Source organism: Dipodomys spectabilis, unplaced genomic scaffold (genome assembly GCF_019054845.1).
Source record: "Dipodomys spectabilis isolate Male_0828 unplaced genomic scaffold, ASM1905484v1 ptg000240l, whole genome shotgun sequence".
Taxonomy (NCBI): domain Eukaryota; kingdom Metazoa; phylum Chordata; class Mammalia; order Rodentia; family Heteromyidae; genus Dipodomys; species Dipodomys spectabilis.
In genome coordinates, this window is record NW_024870917.1 from 541,268 (window position 1) to 559,119 (window position 17,852).

Consider the following 17,852-nt stretch of genomic DNA (forward strand, 5'->3'; position numbering starts at 1 on the left):
TGCGCACACACAAGGAAAGTGAAAGTGCTCTATTTCCTGTAATGCAGTATGTATCCTATGCACATGTGTGTATCACACGCAGACCTTTCTTGTAGTGGTATTTCAGCCAGATGTAGTTAAGCACTTAGGCAGATTCGGTTAAGCACTTAGGAAGACTCGGTTAAGCACTTGTGAAACTTGGTTAAGCACTTGCAAAGACTCGATGGAGCAGGTAGGAAGGGGCTACTTCTGCCCCCTCCTATCCTGATGCAGGGGAAGAGGCAGAGGTGAGGAGCCCGTCCCCACCCCATCAGTGCCAGGACCCAGCTTCCAACTACAGCCTCGCCTGCCAGAAAACCTCGAGCCCACCTGCCTGCCACTGCCTCCCAAGCCGCCCTCAGCCTCGATCTCCACCTCAGTGGCCGCCCAGGAGTCTCCTAAGCTGCTGCGTGGGGCCAGTGAGCCGTGCGTGCGTGGGATTCTATTCCTTCTATCATTTGTGCATGTTGGAAACTGTGCTAAATTCAAAGTTTGCAATATAAAGCCAAGCGACCCTGTCTGCCACGCCACAGCACATCAAACAGAATCAAAGCCTTGCCGGACATCGGTGGCTCTGCCTGTCATCCCAGCCACTCAAGAGGCTGAGATCTGAGGATTGCGGTTTGAAGCCAGCCCAGGCGGGAATGTCTGTGAGACTCATCTCCAATAAACCACCAGAAAACCAGAAGTGGTGCTGTGGCTCAAGTGGGAGAGCGCTTGCCTTGAGTGAAAAAGGTCAGGGACAGTGCCCGGGCCCTGAGTTCAAGGCCCACGACCAACAAAAAGTAAAATAAAAATATAAAAGACTCAAAGCCTTCCGGTGAGCAGAGGCCTGGCTGAGATGGCCGAGCACCAGGTGAAGGTCTCAGTTGTCTGCCGTAGGGGCGGGGTATGGAGATGCGGTCCCCTGGAGCACACCCCAAGGCTGCCCACGCCCTGTGTCTGAGCCACCCACAGCTTCCTGGTGGCCTACGTGTTAGTGTGACCCCCCCTCCCCAAAGTCATTGTGTCCGTGGTCTCTCACTGGGGGACCCAGAGAGCAACCAATCAGAAGGGAGAGGAGACTGGAGAGGCGTGGCTGCTGCCCTTCCTTCCCAAGGCCCTCTCTGGTCAGAAAGCCCAGATGGCAGGTGTGCACAGCCACACCCGGCCGGGAGAGGCTCACGGACTTCTCACCCAGGCTGGCCTCCAACCTGGATCCTCTGGGTCAAGCGGCAGGGATGGGAGGCGTGCACCCCGTGCCCGGCCCCGGCCTGGACGGCCCGAGGACCGGCCCACTCACCTGCAGATGGGGATGGCGGGCACCAGCTGCTTGGGCCAGGCGGGGGGCACCAGCAGGATGGACTCGGGGGGCGGGTTCCCCCGCTCCTCCTGCTCGCAGGGGCCGAGGAAGTCGGAGGGGTAGAGAGGCCGGGGCGGGCCGGCCTTGGCGGGCTCGGGGCCGATCTTCCACATCTTGGACGGGGTGCCACAGGGCGGCGAGTCGGCGGCCAGGCTGCTGAGGGCGTCCATGAGGCCGGCGGCGGCCGGGCCGCCCGCGGGGTCCCGGGGCGAGGGGCTGGGCGCGCGCGGGGCCGGGCCGGGCGGCGCGGCGCCCGCGGCCGGGGCGCAGGGGTGCGGGCGCTTGGCGCCCGGGGAGGAGGAGCGGGAGGCGGCGCGCGGCGCCGGCGAGCGGCGGCCCAGGCAGCTGTCCTCGGCGAGGCCCGTCCGCGGCGACATTACGGGCGAGGCTCTGGAGGAATAACGGGCGGGGAGGCTTTGGAGCTGCGGGCACAGCTCGTCGGGCCCCCCGCCGCCGTTCGGGGAGACGCAGGGCGAGGTGTAGGGGGAGAAGGAGTCGGACAGGAAGCTGGCGGACGAGCCGCTGCTGGCGGGGCTCAAGCAAAGCGGCTCGCGGTAGCCCTCGAAGCCGGGCACGGGCAGCGTGAACCGGGGCGCGGCGGGGCCCTGCTCGGGCGGCGGGTCCGGGCCGCCGGGCCGCGCGGCGCCCGCCTGCAGCAGCTCGTGGGACGGCGTGATCTCGATGCGCGGGCTCGGGCCCGACGCCCCCGCCGGCCTGGCCGCGCTCAGGAAGTCGGGGGGCGCCCCCCCGGCGGGCTCCCGCCCGGGCTGGAGGCCATAGTCCAGGCGGGCGTCGGGGCCGGAGAGTCGGGACAGCGGGCTGGCCGCCTGCCGGGCGCTGGGCTCCTCTGCAAAGACAAGGGCGCTTTAAGGCTCCGCACGGGCCACGCCGGGGTGCGGGGCTCGCGGGGGCGGGGGGACCCCTCACACACACACGCGCGTGTGCACACACACACACACCTGCGCCGGGCTCGAGCTCAGGACCTGGGCGCCCGTCCCCGAGCGCTGGCGCTCAAGGCCCGTGCTCTGCCACTTGAGCCACGCGCGACCTCACTCCCAGCTTTCTGGGATTGCTCCCAGGTAAGAGCCTCACGTGTGGACTGTCCTGCCCGGGCTGGCTTTGAACCCGGATCCTCTGACCTGGGCCTCCTGTGTAGCCAGGATGACAGGCGGGAGCCACCGGCGCCGGCCCTGCCGGTGCGGATGGAACCCGGGGCGTCCGGCGACCCCCTGCCCCCAGCGGCTCAGCCACAGCCCGACGGCAGCTTCGTGTGTCCTCTCTCCTTCAGAGACCCCCAGCTACTCCCCCAAAACTCCCTCCATGCCTGCCCTGCCGGCACCTCCACGCTGCCCCCTCCAAAGCCCATCTCTGCCCCAGCTCACCCCACAGCAGCTCACTCCCTGCTCCGGGGACCCGTCCTGCCAGGCCAGGGGCGGCGTTTTAATGAAATCCAGCCCTGCCTATTGGCTCACTCAGGGCGGGGAGCTGTGGCCTGGCCCACAGGGCCCACGACCTGAAACATCCACTCGGGGCCCTGGACAGCCTCCGATGACCCCGTGTGCACTCCAAGCTCTGCCAGGGTCAGCTCCTGTCCTGGAAGCCGGGCGGACCCCCGGGCTATCCTCCACCTCCCTATGCCCTTCCTGGGCCGCCCTAGAGGCCGCACGGAGCTGACCACAGACCTCGCCATGTCTAGATGTCCCCCCATTCCAGCAAGAGTCCCCACAAGAGACGAGAGCTTCTCACAGCTCTTAATGGCAAGTATGGTCGCCGAGGCTAGGTGGCCTTTTCCAGGCTGAGCCTACCTAACCTCCCTCTCCTCAGACTGCAGCTGAGGGAGCGCATCCCATCCCTGCCCGCCCCAGGACCTTTGTACTTGCTGTTCCCACCATGTCATCAATTCCTCCCACCACCCCCCACCTCTCCATGACTGAAAACCTCTCAGGCCCACAAGCCCAGCTAAGACGCCACCTGCTTCTAGAGCCTTCCTGACCTCCCTGCCTAGCTCAGGGCCCTCCCGGGCGTATCCGCCCTGTGCTTGGTACTTCTTACTATTTTAATTAAGGGACCGTGGAATGATCAGCTTATGGCCGGCCGCCTCTCTCCTAGCTCATGAGTAAATGCCACACAGTACCCGTCTAGGGCCAAACCAAGCAGGCGCTCAAACGCCACTGGGGTAGCGGGCGGGGGGAAGGGCATCATTCAAGGGCAGAAAAGCCGGCGTGGAGCGAACGCATCCTCCAAGATGCCAGCAGCACCATGGCATCTCGGGAGCCGCTCCCGGCCATCGCCATCCCACACCGCTGCCCAGGCCCAGGCTGCAAAGCGGAGGGGGGCGGGTGCCCACCGGCGTCCCATGTCCCGTGAAGCCTGGAAGCAGCGGGGGGGGGGGGGGGGTGCGTGGCCTGCGGCTGCTTTGCCCAGGGTGGGAAGTCACATAGGGTGAGGGCGGCGGCCGGGCTGTGGGGAGCAGAGGGGGGTGGGAGGAGGGCACGGGAGCGGTTGGCTACCATGGCCCGGGGCAGGCTCTCTCCAGAACCTTCTGGAACAGCAGCTTCCCTCAGGAAGAGGGACTGAGGAGCTGGGAGATGGGGTGTGATATGGAGAAAAGAAACACGGTTCCTCGTTTTGTGGATTTGACGTGGGGCGTGGGGGGGAGCACCACGCGGCACAGGACAGCGAACCGCGGGCTCCTCGACCCAACGGGGGGCTGAGATGCTCGGCTGCCCCTCCTCTGCCTAGCTCTGGGGCAAAGCCTCCCGCCCCACCCCACCCCAGCTCCAACCAAAGGAAAAAATACCTAACTTTAGCAGGAAAGCTGCGTCTTGGGCTGGGAAAGATCCGGAAATCCAGCCATGGGAGCTGCGGGGACAGCCGGGCCCACGGGCTGGGCGGCGGCGGTGGACGCTGCCTTTCATGAATCCGCTCTCACGCTCCTTTTCCCACTTCCCCGCCCAACGTCTGCCCGTGGCCGGGTCCTCTGCCGGGCTGGGGAGGTGCCCGTGGCCGGCTCCTCTGCCCGCTGGGGAGATGCCCGTGGCCGGGTCCCTCTGCCCGCTGGGGAGGTGACCGGGAGCTGTCGTGCTGCGCATCTGACGGCCAGTTTCGCAAGGCTGAAAATGCCTTGCTGTTTCAGAAGCCCGGGAAGGGGCGGGGGGGGGGAGGGGGCGCTGGCGCCCCTCCCCAGGGCCCCCCACGGCGGGGCTGATGTCACCGCATCCCAGAGCCACCCAACTTTCTCGGGGAAGATTCCCCGAAGCTCCTTCTACCACCTGCCTGGCCTCTACCGGCCCTGCACCCAGGGACACGCCAGGGGTCCCCTTAGATCTCCATCCCAACCTGCTCCCATTATCCGGCGTTTTCTTTTCCAAGGGAACGCTGCTGCACCGCTGCCGGCTGGAATGGAAAATCCTGGTCACCCCCACGAGCGGATGGTGAGGGCAAAGAAATCACCGTGGCACTAGAAATGGCGAAACTCAAGCGAGGTGCAGGGCCCCGAGCCCAGCCGGCCTTCTTCCCATCCTGTCCCCGCTGGGCTACTTTTTCTTTTAACTGAGATAGAACTCATGCTCCCCGATGTTGAGCCCAAGCGGGATACATCCCTTCAAATGGAACGCATCCGACATTCCATCTGACCCCACAGTCTGTCTGTCCGTCTGTGTGCCCACATGGGAGGAGGGCAGAGACTTGGAAATGAAGGCATAGGACAGATTCCACACCACACACCTGACCAGCTCAGGGCGGCAGCTCGGGACAGCGCCTCAGGGGCGCCGGCCGGCCCTGGGGGCCTCAGGACCAAAAAGGAGGGCGGGGCAGAAGCAGGGGGGAGGGGGGACCGTGGGGGGGGGATCAAGATCCTCAGCACCTCTAGGCTTCGCACACGCGGTTCCCCTTGCTGCCCTTCCCCTCCCCAGCCGTACCTGCGTGACCGGGCCGCACAGGTGCCTCCCGTAGGCCCTGCGTGCGAGGAGACCCTGCCGAAGCCCCCGGCCCACAGCTGGGCCGTCCCACCGCCGAGCACACGTGCGGGCGCCGGGCACGTGCTCCCCTCCCGCACCGATGGGAACCTGAGACGCAGACCCACAGACGGGTCCTCCTGGGCCACCACGCGGCCTGCTGCGTCCCGGCTCCAGGATGGCACTGGCCTATGAGGGTGTGGGGAGCCCCGCGGCCACGCCCACAGGGGCGGGTCCAGCGCTCCCCATCAGAGGCCCACACGCGGACCCCGGGGGGCCGGACTGTGCCGGCCTCGGCCTCAGCCTCAGCCTCGGCCCCGCTGTGACTTGGAGATGGGGGGGATACCACAGCCCCACGGGGGACAGTGAGGAACGCAGGGCCTTGCGCTTGTCCACGTAAAACCCAACACACAGAAGACACGCGCCGTGGACGTGGGCGCGAGCGCTCGGACGAGCACCCCACGCCCGCTCCGGACTGTCCTGCCCGGGCTGGCTTTGAACTGCCATTCTCAGACCTCAGCCAGACGACAAGAGCGAGCCACGGACTCCCAGGTTCCAAAAACATTTCTTTCGTAAGGATGATTTTTTTGTTGTTGTTGTTCAGTCCTGGAGCTTGAACTCGGGGCCTGGGCGCTGTCCCTCAGCTCTTCAGCTCAAGGCGAGCGCTCTACCACTTGAGCCACAGTGCCACTTCCAAGATTTTTTTTTTAATGAAAATAAAATGACCAGCCCTTGGGTGTTTGTTCTGCTGGCCGGGGTGCTGAGATCAGAGGAAGATGGAGTCCTATCCCACCACCCTCCCTTCCCCGGCTACATATTCTGCATCCTGTCTATCTAGATCAACTAAGTCTTACTGAAGTGTGAATGACTCAGTGAGCTACTCATCATAAGCAAGGTAGTAATAGCCAACACGTCTGCACTATGTGCTTTACCCAACATGCACTGTATCCTACCGTCTGTAGGAATATGTTTATGTTGCAAGAGCCCTACAGTGCAGTAAAGCAGCTGTCTCATTTTTCCAGTAGGGGAAACGAGGCTCAGAGAGGCTAAGTCATTACCCCACAGTCACACAGCTTCTCAGCAGCAGTGGCAGCAGCACCAGCACGGGAACTCAGGCTCAGGCAACCTGGCTGCTCACTCCACCCTCTCCCCAGCACTGCACCCCACTTCCAATGAAAAGGGCTACTTCCTGGATGGGGTTGTCAACCCCACACAGCTCCTGGGGCAGAAGCCCCAGGACCGTCAGTGAAATGGCACTCAGCCATGGCCTCCCCTCCACCGCCTCTGCCAGCCCGCTGCCCCCGCTCCCCCTGCCCACCACGACCCTCAGCCAGGCCCGGGGGCCGTGTGGTGCCAGCCCACCCACCGGCTAATGGATGCTTCTGAAAAAAGGAAGGGTGGCAAGGAGCAGCCGCTCTGTCTGGAAGTGCGGGTGGGCAGAACTTTCCGGAAGCAGAACGGGATGACCAAAATAGAAAGGCGGCTGGGGAGCCTCGGTGAGGCGCCTGCCCTGGGCGCGGGGGGGGGGGGGGGGGGGGCACCGAGGTGGGGGCAGGATGCCCGCAGGCCGCAGACACAGCCCCCCCCCGGCCTGGGGCTCAGCACACCTCGGTCTGTCACCGTGGCAACGCTCGGGAGGCCACAGCCTGGCACCTGAGCAATTCAAGGCACAGGAGAAGGGCCCCCACCGCGGCCCGGCCAGCTCCAGCCCAGAAGGCGGCGGCCGGCGGCACCTGGCCAGCCTGTGGGGAAAAGCCACTGTCAAAAGCGAGAAAGAAAACAATGTGACACTCGGTGCACTTTCCACGCAGCCCCCCACGCCTCCCCTGCCACGCGCACACTCTCGCACACACGCACACGCAGGGCGTCAAGTGTGCTCACAAGGAAGATCGGCCACCACGCCCTCCACCCGGAGGAGCCACAGACTCAGACCCCGAAAGCCGAGAAATTCCACCCCAGCATCAGGTCCAAAAGCACCGGAAAGGCGGCCCCGTCCGGTCGGTGGCACCTCTGGAAAAGGTGAACCAGAACGCGCGGGCCGCTGCTGACATGCACAGTAAACACAACCGTCTGCCTCCACCAGACGCCCGAGAGGAGCACTGGGCAGTGAGTCCCCACCCGGCTGCCAGCAGACCAGGCCGGGGGGACACAGGACGGGGACAATGTCGGGGCCAGCGGTGGCCGAGTCCTCTCCTGTTCCCTGTCCTTCCTCAGAAGCCTGGAGAAGTTTCTGAGTGCATTACCTCCCTGTGGCCTATGAGACTAGGCAAAGCCGGGTGTCAGGGGCTCATGCAGGTAACCCCAGCGACTCAGGAGGCAGAGATCTGAGAATCAAGGTTCACAGTCAGCCTGGGCAGGAATGTCTGTGAGATCCTGATCTTCAATTTACCAGCACCTGCACACACACACACACACACACACACACACACAGCCTGAAGGAGAGCTACGGATCAAGTGGTAGAGCACCAGATTCAAAGGATAAAGCTCAGGTTCAGGCTCCACTCATGCACACCCTAGGAGCTCAGTGCTACCTACATCTCTGAGCTCCAGAGGCAGAGACTGAGGCTTAGGCTGACCCAAGAGCGACCCCCAAGGTCACAAAAATAGGAACTGGGATTGGAATGGCAGGGTGTCCAAGGGCGGTGGCGCACACAGTGCTGACTGGCTGCACCCTGCTTTTTTGTTTTTTGGGGTTTTTTTTGCCAGTGGTGGGGCTTGAACTCTGGGCCTGGGCGCTGTCCCTCAGCTCTTCAGCTCAAGACAAGTGCTCTACCACTTGAGCCACAGCGTTTATTAGAGATAAAGAGTCTCATGGTCTTTTCTGCCCCGGCTGGCTTTGAATGGCGATCCTCACATCTCAGATCTCCTGAGTAGCTGGGATGACAGGCGTGAGCCACCACGGCCGGCTTGTACCCTGCTTTTCACACACGTGCACACACTCTGCTCCAGACAAGGAAGGGTCCCGCCCCAGGCCTCTGCTGCCCCCTTTCTGCCCATCCTGAGCTGGCTGAGTTCCTTTTCTGCTGTGGGGGAGGGGAAGGGGCACCTTGTGGAGGCCCCCAGTTTCTTTACCAGCTGCCTAACTGGACTCCCCTGTTTTATTTATTTTTGGAGGGGGTCAGTCATGGGCCTGAACTCTGGGCCTGGGCTCTGTCCCTCAGCTCTTCAGCTGAAGGCTAGTGCCCTACCACTTGAGCCACAGTGCCACTTCTGGCTTTTTCTGCTTATGTGGTGCTGAGGAATCGAACCCAGGGCCTCATGCATGCAAGGCAAGCGCTCTACCACTGAGCCACCTTCCCAGCCCCTCCCCTGGTTTTAAAAAGGGAGTGGGCCTCTAGAGGTCAAGTTTATGACTCTAAGGTCAGTCAGTCTGTCTATCTTCTGTGCAGGCATGCAGAGCACAAGGCTCTGAGAGCTTCCTCAGCAAAAGGAGAAGGAAAGATCTGGTCAGGAGAAGTCACCGAAATAGAAGAGCTCAGATCACAGCCATCACCGCCGCGGCCAGCGAGCGCGGGCTGGAGGCGCACCCCTCCCCCAGGGTGGCGGGCCGGCCGGAAGGGGCGTGGCAGGGAGCTGCCAGGCAGCAGCTGTGCCCCGAATGCTCCCCACTCCGGGGGCAAAGCCTGGAGTTCTGATTTTTTTTTTCGCTTTCTCAGCTCAACTGAAAATCCAAGTGGAAACTTCCCCTTGGAGGCCGCGGGGCTGGCATGGCCCGGGCCAGGGACTCGGGTTTAAAATGAATCCCTTATTCCCTGGCGGGTCCTTGCGTCTCCTCTTCCCTGAGAGCTTTTATGGCGGTGCCACATTTCCAGAGGCGGGCATACTTTGTGAGCCCCGGTGCCAGCGCCCTCCGCCTTCAACCCCCCCCCACGAGAGGGGGGCTCACCTGCCCTGGGTTTGGACCCCTTAAGGATGAACACCCCCCCATAAACACCCCACCTCCCGCCTTGAGGACTGCTCAGGCGACCTCCCCTGCTCTCTCCCCTCCCCCGTCACCCCTCCCCCTTCACAGCTCCCCCTCTGCGGGCATTTCCAAGCAGGTCTGCTTCCAGAAGAACCTTTGCAAATCCCGGCCCTGCAGCCCAGCCGGGCACGGCTCCATTCAAATTCACAGAGGAGGGGAGGGGAGGGGAGGGGAGGGCAGGGGAGGGCAGGGCTGGCTCCAAGAAGTGCATTTTATTAACTAAAACAGGCCCAGCTGCAAAAGAGAAAAAGGCTCTTTCCCAAATCCTCTGATTAGAAAGCAGGGCGGGCGGCAGAGCCAGCTCAGGAAAAGGGACTCCCCTTCCCTCAGGCTCTCAGCTCAGCGCTAAAGGGAGAGGTCCAAACAGCAACCAGAAAACAGGACGGGCCCAGGGCCCAGGACAGCACCTGAACACACCCGCACGGGGGAGGCTGCCCAGGGAAGATGGGTGACGTGGTTTCATGGCCACAAAACTGACGGGTGAGGATCTTCATAGACGAAAGGATGCAGAGGTGTGTCACCCGGTCACAGCACCAGTTCCTGTTTGGATGTCGGGCCAAATGAATCAACTGAAAACAGGCACTTAGGAGAAAAACTGACCATTGGACCCTTGATAGCGATTATTCCCTGCCTACTTGAGTTCTGCACTTGTAGATTCAAACACCGGTTTGACAATAATATTCGGGGAGCCAAGTGATAGTGGCCTGTAATCCTAGGTACTTAGGAGGCACAGAGATGGAGGATGGAGGCTTGAGGCCAGTCAGTAAAACATATCCATGAGACCTCATCTCCATCAGTCGCTGGATGCAGTGCGAATACCTGCTATCCCAGCTGCAGGATGAAATCAGGAGGAGCGAGGTTCTAGACCACACTGGGGGGGAAAGGCAAGATTCTGTCAAAACTTCCAGAGCTCAAAGGGCTGGAGGCATGGCTCAAGCAGAAGACTGCTAGCCTAGCAAGCACAAAGCCTCGAGTTCAAACCCTGGCACCACACAACAAACACTGTACTGAATGAGTGGAAATGCTTTTCCCCTTTATTATTCCTTAAGCAAAACAGCAGCAAACTCCCTACAGGGCACGTGCAGCGCGTTGAGAATCACAAACCTACGGCTAAGGTTGAGGGGGCTGGGGGGGGGGGGGGGCCGGGGGCAATGGCAGCCCACAGCCTGGGGTGATTTCCTGGGGGAGTGGGGAGGAGGAGGGCGTCCCTTGGGGGCAGAGTGCACTGTCAGGGTGGCCTCTTCCTGGCTCCCACCTTCCCTGGGGGGAGGGGCCAAGCTGGGGAAAGGCAGTGGGGATGGGGAACCTTCCCGAGTGGGCACCATCACCGAAGCCTCTGTAGCCAGCCAAGTCCAGAAATTCAGGTCCAGAGCAGGCAGCAGGCAGCCATCAGCTGCCCTCACTTATTGGCCCAACACAACCGCTCCTCTCCCCCTCCCCCCCCATCACCACCACCCCCCCTCCCGCCGCTGCCCAGAGCCAGTGGGTTCCCCGGGGACCCAGGACACCAGGGGACCAGGGCAGCTCCGCAAATCAGTGCTCCCTGCAGGGCCAAAGCCCCCGCAGCTTGTGTGAGAACCACGGGGCATCGCATGGCAGAGACTTCACTTAGCCGGGGCAGGGACCAGATCACCAGCAGCAGCCCATCTCCCAGAGGACAGAACCCCTGCCGCGCGAGCTCCTGAGTAGTTACTGCTGGCTGCCCTACACCAGGGCACGGGTAGACAGCCAGCAAGGCTCAGTGCCGGTGCCTTCAGCACAACGCGCCCAGCAGGCCTGCCCGCCTGCCCTGGGGCTGAGGAAGAGGAAGCCTGCACAACCCCGCTTCCCTCCCGCGGGGAGCTCCCGGCAGAGCGGGTGCCGGGCTTGTGATGGCGCAGTCACGCAGTCCGCGAACGCAGCCCGCTGCTGTGGGGGGCTGCTCTGTCTGTGGGTGCGGGGCTGACGGCCCAGGTCTGCCCCGCGCTTCCGATGCACGGTGCGGTGCGTGGCTCAGCGCAGAGCCCCACTTCCTGAGCACCACCGTTTACCCCCCTCGCTCTGCCTACCATCTTACAAAGTGCGAGCCCTGGGAAACCCCCCAAAATGACACACTTCAAGGGTTCAAGAGGAACCTCTTTTCCGAATTGAAGCCGGAGGCCAGCTAAAGGACAAGGGAACTAGAGTTTGGAAGCCGAGTGACATGTGTGTCAGTGCCTGGGGCCGCTGCACCCCACTTCCTCCGCGCCCCTGCCTGACCTCATGCTGTACCCCACTTCCTCCACCCCCCTGCCTGACCCTGCCCCCGCAGCACTCTCCCCAGGCCCGGCCAGGCCCGGCCTTCGGGTCAACCCGGGACAGTGGCTCTTGCTCTTGCTACAGAACCTGATTTTTAGTTGTCACCAGCCGGTGTGTCCCAGCACCCTACTGCCCAGCCGGCTGCCAGGCTGTGCCCACAGGGCGGGGGCGGGGCCTGCACTGGCCCATTCTCTACCTACAGGCCTGGCCCAAGCCAGCACTCCCCTGGGGTGCGTGCTAGAGGAGGGAGGTCACACCATCCCGTGAGTGGTGGGCCCCAGAGGAGTCTGCAGCTCCCCCTTAGAATGGTCTGGAATGCCTGGGAAGAGGGCAGGGGCAGTGCCCCGGGGGAGGGGCGAACTTGGGCCCTGGGCATATGTGTGAGGTGTGCATGTGCTCTCCCCTGGAGTGCATACATGCTGTGGGCGCGTGTGTACTTGTATGTGACTATGTGCCATACACGTTCATCTGTGTGCATTGGAGCATGTACTTGTGCAAGCTTCTGTACATGGGAGCCCTGTGTGCCTATGTGCACACACGTGACCATGTGTGCACTGCACGTACACATGGTGTGCAGGGTCGTGTCATCCCTGTGCGTCATCTGTGACTTGCACCAGCTCCTCGAGGGGCGGTGACCGCGGTGGCTGGTGGCTCACGGGGCAGCGAGCCGTGATGAGACAGCCTGTTGGCCTTTGTAGAGGTGAGCGCCAGGGCTTAGGCAGCCAGGAACTGCAGGAGGGTCAGCTCTGACCAGCGAAGGCCCTCCTGCAGTGAGCTCCCACCGCCTGTCTGTCCTCACACAGTGTATGGGGGGGAGGCAGGAGGGGAATCCTGGCCCTGCTGGAGGCCACCAGGGAGACCCAGGCCCACCTTCCTCTCTCAAGCAAGAATCCACTGAATGCATGCAGACTACAAAGGTGTGCCATTTCTAAATGGCACGCAGGCCCGGCCCCCAACAGCCAGCAGCCGCTCCCTCTACACAGGCAGATGGATCGTTTCTTAGGAAGACGCAGCTTATCAAAACTGATCATGGTAGAAGTGGAAAGCATAAAGAGCCCAGTGGCCGTGGGGGCAGCTGAGAACCACTGGGGCCCCCGGGCTTCACAGGGCCCCCCTCAGCTTTGGAAAGTGGCCTGGCAACCAGAAGTTGTTCCTCTGTGGAGAAAAGGAGTCAAAACCTACGATGCACACGCGCACACACACACACACACACATACACACACACGCACACAGGACAGGCCAAGATCACACGTGAATGTGGCCAAAAAATCCTCCTAAACACTATCAAGGAAATGTCACCACCACAGACAATCATGCACAGCCACAGGGTGCCCCTTGTACTGGAAGTCTGCAGCTACAGCCAGCAGGGAACAGGCTTACAGCAGGGTATCCCTACAGCCAACGTGGGGCCGGCCTAAGGAAAATGAGATCTTACACCACACCGGAAGTCCACGACCACAGCCAGGAGGGAGCAGACTTAGGGATAATGAAGCCTTCTCTGGCATACGTGCTCAAAGCCTTTGATGTAACTCAGCTTCTGTTCCCAATAAAGCTCGCAGGGCACAGGAACGATGGACACATCCTGAACGTAATAGAAGACAGGCACCTCAATCCCGAAGCCCCAGGAAGTCCCTCCCTAGCTCAGGGAGGGCAGAGCTGGGCCTGACCCTCTGTGGAACCCCCCCTCCATGATCTAAGAAGATCATCGGGTACACAAGAGTTGGATGAGCCAATGAATATTAACTCATCACTTCCATTTAAAAAAAAAAAAGCGAGAGCTTAGTAAAATACCAGTGACAAATTACAGCCTTGTCAATGGCTTTGACGTGAATCCTGCAAGTGTCCAGGCCCAGTGTGAAGCAGCGCTCAAGGCCTGCCTGCTCCTGTTCCCTTCTGTCTACCGTGGCCCCAGCCCCTGCCAACCGCTGCCCACATGTCTCAGCCAACAGGGGCTAGAGGAGACCCTAGAGGAATCCAGGCCCAAGCTCAGCCCCATTAGCTACCTGCTCTGCATTCTTGAGAAAGCCATTTGATCTCTCTGATTGGGGGGCGGGCACTACACAGGGCGCACCACCCAGGAGAAAAGCTGACCTCAGCCAGTGCCAGTGGCTCACGCCTGTCATCCTAGCTACTCAGGAGGCTGAGATCTAAGGATCACGCTTCAAAGCCAGCCCAGGCAGGAAAGTCCATGAGACTCTAATCTCTAATAATTAATCAGTAGAAAACCAGAAATGGTGCTGTGACTCAAGCGGTAGAGTGCTTCCCTTAAGCTGGAGAGCTGAGGGACAGTGCCTAGGTCCAGAGTTCAAGCCCCACGACCAATAACAACAACAAAAAAGCCAACCTCCAGACTGCCCTAAATCCTGTGCCTGCTCTGACTGCGCCGTCTGCGCAGTGGCTACATTTCCCTTCCGTGGCTTTCCCAAGCCCATGCCCAGGATGAAGCTAATGCCACACGCGTGTCACTAAATGCAAAACAAAGGCAGGTGTTGTCCCTCAGGGGTGCACTGGCGCAGGAGCGCAGAGGGTGGCTGCCAGGCCCAGGCCTGCACCAGGCTGCTCACAGCTCGCCCTGTGCCCTCTCCCCCTCCAAGGGGCCACGTCTTCTGTGCTGCCAGGATCTCCACCAAGGGGCATCGCTTGGCCAGCAGATCCTAGAGCACAAATCTCCATTTCCTACGTGTAGGCCTCACACAGTCGCCTCCTTCCGAAAGCTCAGGACTAAGAAACCCCATGAAAGCTTCCCAGCCGGGTGTCAAAGTGAACACCAGGGGCCAATCACGTGACGCAGGCATGCGCCCTAAACACCAGCAGTGGCCAGTCACATGACGTTCCCAGGAACTCTTAGCATCGTCGGGTGAGAAGGGCACTTTACCTTTGTGGGCTTCCTCCCCAAGACCCATGGCTCCACTGTAATATGAGGAAAAAACATGGGGGAAGACACAACTTGCACAGATTGTAGCTGGGTACATGCCTGTATGCACGCCTGTCTCAGTAGGGCTGAGACAGAAGGATGGTAATTCAAGGCCAGCCTGAGCCACACAAGGAGATAGATGCTTTCTCCAAAGAAAGAAAGAGGAGGGAGGGGGGAGGGAGGGAGGAAGGGAGGGAGGGAGGGAGAGAGGGAGGGAGGAAGGAAGGAAGGAAAGAAGGGAAAAAGAAAGAAAGAGAGAGAAAGAAAGAATTAATTGAGGGTCACTTTATAGCTAACCAAAACTGTCAAGGTCATAGAAAATCAAAATCATTCTAAATGTGAAAATGTATGGACTTCAGTTAATAACAATATTGATTCATCACGTATAAAAAAAATGTACCATACTAAGGTAAGACATTGCAAACAGGAAGAAACCCCTGCCTGTGTGCATGATAACTCTGTTATTTTTACCATGTTTCTATAAATCTGAAACCGTTCCAAAACTAAAGTTTATTTTTTAAAAGACAAAGAAAAAGCTCTGTGCTTCCATCGTGGCTGATCGTTAAGATACCACCTGATGTCCACTTGCCAAAAACAACTGTAAAAAGTACCTCCCATGAGACTGGGCTTGGAAACTATTTCTCCCCAAAATCCTTGCCCTCCGCCCCTGCCCCTCAAAAAAAGAGAAGAAAAAAAGTTAGCTGATGGTGAATCTGGGAAGGCTGTGTTAATCCTGGGCCGAGGGGACTTTCATCTTGTCTGAGAGAAACACCACTGACATGGTGGCAGGGATGAGTTACAGATTCCTAATTGTATCTTTTCAAAGCCAGGATTGCAATCCTCCAACACCCCGCTCTTTTGTTGGCTAATTATTTCCATCTCCAGCCAAAACACAGAATTGTGACTAATTGCCCTCTCCCGGGAAGCCCAGTGAAGGTGATGCCCAAAGTCAAAGCCAGCCCCTCCCCAAAGATGGGCAGCCAGGAAACCAATCAGGAGACAGCTAATACTTCTAACTCAGCTGGGCACAGCGGGCACGGGGCACAGCGGGTGCCAGGCGCGGCCAGGCCAGGGGCTTCTGGGAGGCAGGAACAGGCTGCCCCGAGCCAGCCCCTGGGCTGGGTTGTCAAAATCAGGAAGCCTGGTTGGGTTTTTGTTTTGCTTTTCTCTGTTTTTTTTTCCAAGACAACCTGCTAACCATAAAAAAAAAAAAAATACAGTGGGGCTGTGTGCAGGACTTCCTCCCACCCTCCTCATCCTCCTGCGGCCCTCCCCACTCTCCTCCCCCTCCCTCCTGGCCGCTGGCTCCTCCTCCCTCCTGCTGAACACGTGAAATGTCAGAGGAACCCTGGCCAGGCCTGGGGAAGTCCCGCGCCCCCCCTCCCCACCCGGGCGGACAGAAGGAGCTGGGTCAGCCGCGCCTGCTCCCCCGGCCCCCCGCGCCCCGACACCGACCATGACCGGGCTCATCACTCACAGAGCAGCCCTGACAGGTCCCCTGTGGGTGTGTCCTCCCAGCAGCAGCCCACAGAGGAAACTGGCTCCCGGTGCCAAAGCCAAGCCACCCGCGCACCGGCGCGCGGCTGCTTCCTTCAGTTTCAACACCGAGTCCCCACCCACCCGCTCGCCAGGCCCTGCCGGGCGGCCGTGGCCGGCCCGGGCACCCGAGGCCCGGGGAGGAGAGCCGAGGCCTCTCCCTGCAGGACCACGAGGCCCGGCTCCTGGGATCCCAGCCTAGCTCCCCTCGCCTCCTCCCTGCACAGGCGGAGAACGCAGGGCCTCTCCCAACCGGCTAACAGCACCTCCACCTGGGAGGTCACGGACTGCACGCCCCCATGGGGAGATGGGGGGCGCACCTGTGGCTCCCCCGAGCCCTTCCTTCCCGGGGCAAAGCCCCCCCCCAGGCCCTGGGAGGGGGGCAGTGGCCCCAGGCCGGCTCCCCCCCCCCCAGCCCTACCCTTCCCTCCCGGGCAGAGCCCCCCCCAAGGGCCGGCTCCCCCCCCCCCCCCCCCGCCCTACCCTTCCCTCCCGGGCAGAGCCCCCCCAAGGGCGGCTCCCCCCCGCCCTTCCCTCCCGGGCAGTGCCCCCCCAGGCCGGCTCCCCCCGCCCTTCCCTCCCGGGCAGTGCCCCCCCCAGGCCCCCGCGCGCCCCAGGCCCCGGTCCCGGCCCGGGCGCCAGGCGGGGCGCCGGCACCGACCTTCGCCGGGCAAGTAGTCGTAGTCGAAGAGGATGGAGAAGTCCAGCTCGTCCTGGGGGTCTCCCCCGGGCTCGAGGCCCGCGGCGTCCCCGCCGCCGCCCGCGTCGGGGTCGGGCTGCGGCCCCGGGGCGTCCATGGCGCGGGGCGGTGCGGTGAGCGGGTCCGGGGACCGCGGAGGGGGCGGCCGGGGGTCGCGTTCCTCCCGGGGGAGGCGCAGCGGGTCCTGGGCGCGCCCGGAGCCGAGCGGCGGCGGCGGCGGCGGCGGCGCGGGCTTCCTGCTCCGCAGCCACCTGTTGCCGCCCGCCGAGGGGGCGGGGAGGCGGGGCGCGCGGCCGGGCGGGCGGCGGGCGCGGGGGGCGGGGAGGCGGGGCGGGCGGCGGGCGGGGCGCGCGCGGGGGGCGGGGAGGGGGCGCCGCGCGCCGGCCCCGCCCCCCCGGGTCTGGGTTAGACCCGGGCCCGGGGCTCGGTGGGACCCCCCCCCCCACCCGGCCTCCCGCCCGCCGGACCCCGGGGCCCCGCGGCTTCCCGGCGTGGGAAAGAGACACGTGCTCCCGCAGTGCCGTCGGCTGCCCGGCACCGGGGAGCCGGGGCAGAGCTCCGCCCGCTCCCCCCAGACGCCCGTCCTCCTGACACCTGGGCTCAGGCCCAGCCCAGTGGCCTTTTCTTTTTTGGTCGGTCGTGGGGCTTGAACTCTGGGCCTGGGCGCTGCCCCTCGGCTCTTCAGCTCCAGGCCAGCGCTCTGCCACAGCGCCACTTCCGGGTTTCTGGCGGTTCATTGGAGATCAGATCTCAAGGGCTTTCCTGCCCGGGCTGGCTTTGAACCGCGATCCTCGGGTCTCAGCCTCCTGAGCAGCCTGGATGACAGGCGCGAGCCACCGGCGCCCAGCCCAAGCGTGCAGCCTGTACTGTGGTCGGGACGCGGAGGCAGCGCCCACGCTGGCGCTTCGCACAGGGCTGAGGGCGTGGTTTGGATGGGCAAGCCGCTCCAGCTTCATCTCAGTTCTAGGGTGATGGGGGGATCCTGGAGACCCCGAGCACTGTGGCTAGTCTCATGAGTCGGGAGCACTGATTGGGACGGCAGCTGCAGCAAGGGGTCTGTCTGCCCCGGGCCGGGCAGCCTGTCCCACGTGCACTTCCTGAACAGCTGCCAGGCACCTGCACCGCGGCGGGGGCTGGGAACGCAG

The 17,852-nt window shown here is 62.3% G+C and overlaps 1 protein-coding gene across 2 annotated transcripts in view; it reads right to left on the reverse strand.

Moving 5' to 3' along the window:
* The window catches only part of Nfatc2 (nuclear factor of activated T cells 2), a 79,411-nt gene extending 62,607 nt beyond the window's left edge, over nucleotides 1–16,804 (reverse strand). For both annotated transcript variants that reach the window (XM_042699310.1, XM_042699311.1), the window contains exons 1-2: nucleotides 16,669–16,804; nucleotides 1,301–2,207 (exon numbers count right to left, since the gene is read on the reverse strand). In XM_042699310.1, the coding sequence (XP_042555244.1) occupies nucleotides 1,301–2,207; nucleotides 16,669–16,804 (1,043 nt within the window). The remainder of the gene's footprint in view (nucleotides 1–1,300; nucleotides 2,208–16,668) is intronic.
* Between the last annotated feature and the right edge of the window lie 1,048 nt (nucleotides 16,805–17,852).